The 8,233-nt window shown below is 33.4% G+C and overlaps 2 protein-coding genes across 2 annotated transcripts; both read right to left on the bottom strand.

Moving 5' to 3' along the window:
• Positions 1–24: 24 nt before the first annotated feature.
• On the bottom strand, positions 25–5,597 carry LOC124916631 (TBC1 domain family member 15). The gene is made up of 12 exons (XM_047457374.1): positions 5,440–5,597; positions 4,995–5,095; positions 4,715–4,810; positions 3,361–3,464; positions 2,497–2,711; positions 1,908–2,030; positions 1,724–1,812; positions 958–1,063; positions 727–824; positions 407–649; positions 242–325; positions 25–164 (listed from the first exon to the last, which is right to left on the bottom strand). Exons 1-12 carry the CDS (start codon positions 5,456–5,458, stop codon positions 147–149), a joined length of 1,296 nt encoding a protein of 431 aa, XP_047313330.1. The 5' UTR covers positions 5,459–5,597; the 3' UTR covers positions 25–146.
• Positions 5,598–6,383: 786 nt separating this feature from the next.
• Positions 6,384–8,233, bottom strand: LOC124916632 (NAC domain-containing protein 87-like). The gene is made up of 3 exons (XM_047457375.1): positions 7,840–8,233; positions 7,458–7,747; positions 6,384–7,078 (listed from the first exon to the last, which is right to left on the bottom strand). The coding sequence occupies exons 1-3, from the start codon at positions 8,186–8,188 to the stop codon at positions 6,560–6,562; spliced, it is 1,158 nt and encodes a 385-aa protein (XP_047313331.1). The 5' UTR covers positions 8,189–8,233; the 3' UTR covers positions 6,384–6,559.

An 8,233-nucleotide genomic window follows, 5' to 3' on the forward strand; every position in this document is an offset into this window, starting at 1 on the left:
TTCAAGTTTGTTAATGGGTTTCAACAAATTTCATGTTTCTGATATTATACAACAGGTGATCATAATTGGAAAAATAACACATAAAGTGATACAAATTGAAAACAAATGAATCAAACTGTTTGAAATGAATCAATCAAACTGGGGAGCTAGGCAGTAGCCTTCGTCTGCACAGAAGGAATTGAAGCATTTTAAATAGTTGAATATGGCATAACAGACAGTAACATAAACTCGGATTGCTAACCTTTTTCAAGTATTTCTGCTGGATGTTGAGGGCTTTTTTCAGTTCCTTTCTCGCGTCGGAATTGGAAGTTGAATTCGCCAGTATCTGGTAAGGATATCGACGATGATGATGATGATGATTCAAAACATAACTTATAGAGACAAAAGAAAGGGTTCAGCAGATAACCGTGACAATGTCATCAAGGCCCTTTGCTTTTTTCAGTAATTGCTTGTGCTTTTTTTCAAGATAACTTGCAGCAAGAAAAACAGCGAGTGCATTCTTTTGATCCGATTTGCCAGTTTTCAGGTTGTTCCTCTCGAATTTTCCAAACTGCTTCATCAGCTTCTTGTCTGCAGTGTTAATATCCACGGCATTTGATCCTTCATATGTTGCGAAAAGCTGCGGATTATACTCCATAGCCCACATTACCTATAATAATGCCTAACCATGAATGCTTGCATCTCTCAAGGCCTCCTATTTAATAGAATACAAGTAGTTATTCTTACTTCCCAAAGGTACAAGGAATCTGCAAATGAGAATTCTCTTCGGAAGAGTACCATCAGCATACGGAGTGCAAAAAGATATTCCCCGGCATCCAGTGCCTCTGCCAAATTGGTGATAGAGTTGTTACGTTTGTCAAAACTCACAATGATCTAAAAAACTCTATATACTAATGTTGCCATCATCACAAACAATATATATGGATAGGCTGTATTTAAAACATAATTGTGTCATACCAAGGTGTTGATGAAGCTTTGGATCAATTACTCTAACAATTCCTGAAAGGGCACGCAACTGAGTTTGCACTCCCATAGAGTTCGCATCAGACCTGAAATTCTCTCTCTTTCTCAAAGACAAGAAAGTTAATGAGTCTCAAATCTAAAAGATATATCCCAATTTAAGAAATTTTGAAACTGATTCTTTAAATAGTTGAAGTATAGATTCCCCTTATTTCAAAAAGTTAAAGTGGACAGTTATGCTCATTATTTCTTTTTACTGTAAAACCATTTGAAGCAAAATGAATTGTCCCATGTAACAAGCAAGAGTACCTGATCCATGCCAATCAAGAGCATCGAATACATTCTAGAAACATTTCTTTTAAGAAGTAGATTGAGTTATGAAGATTCATTTAGCTTAGTGCTAGACTGCAAAAACTCGTATCCGTAAGATCATGGGTTCAAGTCAGACCAATTTTAAAAAATAGATTGAGATTTTAAACAACAAACAGCCAACAAGGTAGTGCACTAGCACATAATTCGAGACCAAAAAGATGAAAGTAAACAGGGTGGAATCAGAAAAGAATAGGACACTCTCAGCAACTGAAGTTGTAGCTTGTGAATTCACAGTACAGGCAATGAAAAGATGAAAAAAGAAATTAAAATGTTGCTTATCAAACTGACTTACACAAGTACAAACATGTAAAAAATTTCAGCAGGCCTGGTGAGTAGACACTTTTTCTAGATAAGTCTTATACAAACAAAGAGCAAGAAATGGGAAAATTACCAATTTCCGCATAGCTCGTTGAAAGCACCAAAAAGCATCTGCTTCATTTTCTAAAAGAATGATCATTGCAGAACAAATATCATTCATTCCTGTTTCCAGAAGAAGAGATAATATCAAAGAGTCAATCAATCAATCATAAAAAAATGATTTTTAGTTGCAGTTAAAAGTCCAACAGATTTACCACCTTGGACATAGCCTATATCATTATCAGTCCAAGCATAAATAGCAAGAACATCCCAGAGTTTTGCTTGGTTAGCTTCAGATTCGTAGAACACAAGAACACCATCAGTGCGTACAACATCCAGTCCTACATATTAGAAGTTAAGGAAATACTTTAGATGCACAGAAATCATATCCATACAAAAGAAAGAGAAACCGAAGCCATTTTATTCTCCATTTGAGATATGCTGCAAAGATTTGAGTATTAGTTCTCCACAGTTTAAACCAGATATATGTAGTCATTGAAGCAGATGAAATGATTAGGTGGATGTATTTATGTTGAAGATTCATTGTTTACAGTTTAACGCCAGTTTAACAGGTTAAATAAATTATGCATTGCAGTGGATACTTTGGATAGATAGTTTCAAATACATGATTATATGCAATTTGCCTTTAGACCCATCATTAACTTGAATTGTTAAATAATGGAACTAAAGAAGCAAGAGGAGAAGCAAAATAATAACACACAAAATGCGGATTAATCATTGTAATAAGAAAGTTCCAGAAGAAACTGAGCTATTTCGTTAGAGAATGATTATGCACCAATGACAAACCAATTTGAGGCAAGCTCAGCTTCCACCGAGTCATTTTCTTGTCTAAGGCTGCACTACTTGGGATGACTCCACCATTGATTGCTAAACCACCGTTTATTGAAGGATCTTTGATAGGTTGCCCATCTTCAGTAACTATAGGTACCATAATAATCTTCCCGCTTCCAATAACAGGAACCATCTTTTGACACTCAGATTTCCAAGCAGCATACTGCTCCCTAATTAGTGAAAGATGTGTAAGAAGTTAGTAAGGTCGCTTTGCACCAGAGACATTGCATCTTGTCTATTTTTAACGATGCAGAAATTGTAGATAAAACAATGTTACACCTCAACAATAGGAGATATCTATTCGCACTTCATTTCGCATACCTCCAAAGGCATCAAAGTGATGCATCGAATAAATAAGATATCTTGTTGTAAAACATGCCTAAAAGCTCTCAATCATGAATTATACTTTAAGGTCCCTAGTACTCTTATGTATTTCTGTTTTCCCAAGGATGACGTTAATAAAACAGCCTCATTCACAAGAATGTGGAAGAGGGAACTGACCAAATCAACTAGAACCTACTAATGATCATTCCTATGCCAAGTTCCTGACTTCCTTATTCCACAGTTTGACCTGATAACCCACACTTTCCAGCCTCAAGGTACAACAAACACTATACCTAGAATAATCAAGACCAAGTTAAAGCCCAATACCAAAAACATACAAAAATGCGTAACATATCTGCTATTGGAACATATAGGCTTTATACTCCAATAACCTACAACATTTCTCACGGTTAATGCATTCCCACTCATTGATCTTCTGCTGACACACCTGAGCAACACTCAACCCCTCAAATTTATTAAAGAGATAAATATTACCTCCTATGTTGCCTAAGTTCCTTTCGCTCATTGGAAGTGCTGTTAGGATCATAGCAACCTAGCAGGAACTCCCAGACCTCTCCTCTGATTGATGGATGGATACCCTGTAAAAACAATTAGCACCAACAAGGATATGAATTTTAAGGTTTCAATAGTTCCAACTAAATAAGTTTCACGGGTGGTACAAATAGGTTATAGGCACACTAAAAACAATCACCATTAGTCATTGATATCATGTTTGTACTTTCAGATTGCGGAAACCGGGCTCTAACAATTAATTGACGAGTCGAATAGAAGCCAAGAAAACAAAATATTGTTAGCCATAATTAGCTATATTCTATCAACTAAGGACAATAGCCTCAGATGGGACTTCTGGACATAGAGTTTCCTAAATAAAGAGCAAACAAAATATGCATCTTTTAGCAGTCATTATTATCTCTATCAATGCAAACATATGGGAACATCAATTTACTTGGATCATACACCAATTATCCTGGGAATAAAATAAATCCATCAAGGTGGCACTGTTGCTACTAAGAAAGGGAAAATAACTAGTTTATCCTTACACTTTCATCAGTATAAAGAGTGGAAGATTATGCTGATGTAAAATTCCAGCTTGAAGATAAGCAAATAAATGTAAGAACCAAATACCCTTACATAACAAATATTTCCAATGCGGTAGTTTTTTGTGTGTAGGGTGGGAAGGACCGGGCTATGTATAAAGTTTGTCTCCACATGTCAGAATTTATTAAAAAAATACTCAGGTTCAGAAATCCAACCCCATCAAGACTGGAACGTTAAATAATTAATGGTATATGATTGATGGCACTCAATTCATTGAAGCATTTGATGCTTCAATAATTATTTGAGAATATAACTAAATGCTTGAAGCAGTCTCTTGAAGGCCTCTTGAATGCTTGAAGCAATCTCTTCTGTGTAATGGTGTATACGTTGACTATACCAATGCATACTTTATATCTTGAGATTATTTTGAAGAAACTTCAGTTATAAAGAAAGGAGATTCTTGGGGTTTGTTCCTCCTGTAGCAGTTCAGAGGAAGGACATGCTCAGTAAACAAGGAGCACATAACATGCTAACTAATTAGCATATTATGGAATGTCAGTCATTCACTTATTGCTTTTGTTCTATAATATGGCTAATGGCTCACTATGCATTCCCATTATCTTTTATAGTCATCTTCTGTATTAGGATTAGTATCAAAATATTTACTTAATGAATCTTACAAATAGAAACTTAAGAAGGAAGAGAGTAAAATTATATTCACATAAATCGAACTTTTATGTGAATACTGTATAAAAACTACACACATAACAGAAAAAGATTTGATCGTTACCCCTCTTTGAATCCTCTTCAGCACACCTGCAATGTCTAGGTGACCATCTTCAGTGAATGCTGCCTGCCATCTTCTTGGGCTAAGAGTTTTCCTTGCCTGTGACCAAAGATGTAAATTTAAGCACGTAAAGTAACCTAGCACCATTGGTGATAAACAGCAAATCACTATGGCACACACATAAATGACATCATATGCACTCTCTACCCATTCTGAAAGATAAAACGAGAAATTAACCAAAAGGACCAGAAAATGATTGAAGAAAGAAAAAATGCATGCTCACTCTAGGTTTGAATCTGGTTTTCGGAGCATCCGCTTGGCATTCTGGTCTAATTGGATAGTGAGATTTCACCTCTCCTACCTCCGATCTTGGCATAAATATCCCTGTACAACATGAACACAATTGGCTAGTTATTCATCTCAAGGGATCCCTATCATCATTACTCCATCAAGAAGCTTTGGTATTGCAAAGAAAATAGTCACAGTTTTATTCACAGAATCATCAATTAATCATTATGCAAAAAGAAAATTATCCTTAATCAGATTAACACAATATTCAATAACAAATAATTTAAATCTGCTCGCCGTGATAGATTCAGAATGAATTAACTCTATTCATGTAAAGCGGGTCTATGAAATGGAGATGGAATCAAGCAATTCAAACAATTACAGATACAAATAAAAGAGAATGAAAAAGAGAGAGAAAATAAAAGTGATTATATACGTACTTGTGCACTTATAGAACATGAAGGTGTGTGTGTGCCTGAAGGAATCAGATCGAATTTAGGGTTTGGTGCTCTGATTGACGAACAAGAAGATATCAATATTTGATTCTTTGACTCTTCTTCATGGGTTTGTATTCATCTCTTCTCTATATATAAATAAATTTGTTTAACCATTCCCTCCAAAACTTTATAAATTAAAATGTATTTATTTCACATTTTAGTCATTAGTAACATATTTAATATTTAAAAATTCATTAAAAAAAACATAGTAATTAACGAGGATGCTTTTTGTTTGAAATACTGTGCCAGTCAAATCGATAAAAATTAGACTAAAATAATTTGTATAGAGACAAGATCCATTTAAATGTAAAAATAAGTTTTAGGATTATTTTAGAGCTCTTTCTTTTTATTTTTTTTGTTTACAGTTTGAAATTTTATGAAATATTGACCGGTTTGAAATTTTATAACTCATTTTTTTTTATTAATATTTATTTTCTCAAGCTCGTCAATAGGTAATAGCATATTTTGAATATTTTTACGTTTTAAAAAAATAACTAAAATTGTTTAAAAATAAAATTGTCCAAACTGCTATATTTTCACATTTAGAGCGTGTTGTGTTCGGATATAGGTTTTAATAATATAGAGGAAGAAAAAAAAATAATGATTATTAATAATTTTGAAAAATTGATAATTATTTTTAATAAAAAAAAATTTTAAAGATATTGATATATATTAAAAAAAATAAAAATAATAATATATAATATTTTAATTATTGAATTAAATGATGTGATGATAAAATAGTGAGACAATGTTAAACTAAAAAAAACTTTATTTTAAACCTCGTAAACATTAATCATCAACTTTCTAACTTAATAAACTAAATAGCTCAAATATGCTACAATTAAATAAATTCTTAAACTTTAAAAAATATTATGTACACCCTAAACATCTTAAACACATTAGGTTTGCATAATAATTGTATCAATATTACAACTAAAAATGAATGATAGTTATTACAATGTATCTACAATATGGTATTCTAATTATATTAATCTAATTATCAACCATTAATATTTCATAACCCACTCAAACCACTAGCTAGAAATTCATCTTTTGGTACTAGCTAATAATTGGATGAGTTCCATAACATGTCCAACTCTAAATCTGAAATCGTACCACTGACCGCCAATGAATCGTTGTTGTAGTTAATACCATTATACAATGATGTACTTTCTCTCTTGACGTTAATGTCACCTACATAAGTCAAGCTAGATCGAGCTGCTGCTAGATGACCCGATCGTATCGTTAATCGTGATGATTCATAGGCATCGTGAAACAGTACTGGATCGGGTGTAATTGGTAGCTGATATTGGTTCAATTGGTGTTGATTGAACATTAAGTGGTCCATGGAAAGAGGAGAATGATCGATGCCTGCGAAGCTAGATGTATTGCCGAAGATATTAAGGTTTTCGTTGTTTGTCGACTCCTTGTTAGGATTAACAAGAGGAGGTAGGGTTGGAAAATCCAATAATACATCGTTAAAATTGACTTTATGATCATCTTCGTCTTGACTAGAAGTTAAGTAAGGGCTTTTACCTATTAATGTTCTCTTGTAGAAGACCCTACAAATCACCCATTCCTCCTGATTCACAAAACAAAAAATTGTAAATAAGAAGTTGGTTAATATTGATATACATGATATCTTATGTAATTTGTTTCTTTTACATCAAGTAACGATATTAACGTTTTATAGAAAACGGTTATAGAAACATACAAAAAATAGATTAATCTATACCCTCTTCACATTCAATAAATTTGTTTTTTAAACGTAATATAACATGACGACAATGTGTTTTTAAATAAACATGGCACATTTAATTTGGTTTTGAAGAAAATAAAAATATATATATATATATATATGATCACACATGTTAATAAATTTGTTTCAATTATGGCAAATCATCACATGAATGTAATATAATTATTGATAAAAAAGGATAAAAATGACATAAAATAGGTACCTTGTGGGGCTTGTGATGATCATGATGATATAATTTGGTCTCAAGTCTATACTCATGCATGACCCAATTGGTCTTTGCTCCTTTGGGAGCTCTTCCTTGATAGAAAACAAGGGTTTTCTTCATTCCAATATTACTATTGCCCTCTTTGTTTTCATTATAAATCTCCTTATCTTTGCCGGTGGCCTTCCAATAACCAGCTTCGGTCGCTCTATTAGTCCTCATCCCAGTCGGATATTTTCTATCCCTTTGGCAAAAGAAATACCATTCCTTCTCACCCATCTTGGCTTTTTCTGAAAATATTCATAATTAATAAATCAAGATCAAGAGTGAAAAATAATTTAAAAAAACAAAAACCCATAATCTATATTATGAAAATAGATACCGGGCAAATCCCAAGGCTCGCACTTGTTGAGATCAACTTCAGCTATAGCTCTTGCGATGAAAGAAGGGTTGGTGATTTTGTGAGTGAGATAATAGTTGATGATTTCATCGTCGGTTGGATGGAATCTGTATCCTGGAGGAAGGTGATTAACGAAATCATCTTCTTCTAATTCTTCAATGATATTGGAAGATGATCCTTCCATGGCGGTGATGTGGGAAAGAAGGAAGGAAGGAAGGAGGTGGGTTTTGGAGGAGTTTTGAAGATTACGTACGCGGTTAAGGAAGAGAGAAACCAGGAAATGTGGCGACTTATTGGTGTATAAATATATATAAGTAGAAAAGAAAACCATAAATACACGATACACGGAGGAAGGAATATACAGCAAATTCCTTGA

The sequence above is a fragment of the Impatiens glandulifera genome, chromosome 9, assembly GCF_907164915.1.
Source record: "Impatiens glandulifera chromosome 9, dImpGla2.1, whole genome shotgun sequence".
NCBI lineage: Eukaryota > Viridiplantae > Streptophyta > Magnoliopsida > Ericales > Balsaminaceae > Impatiens > Impatiens glandulifera.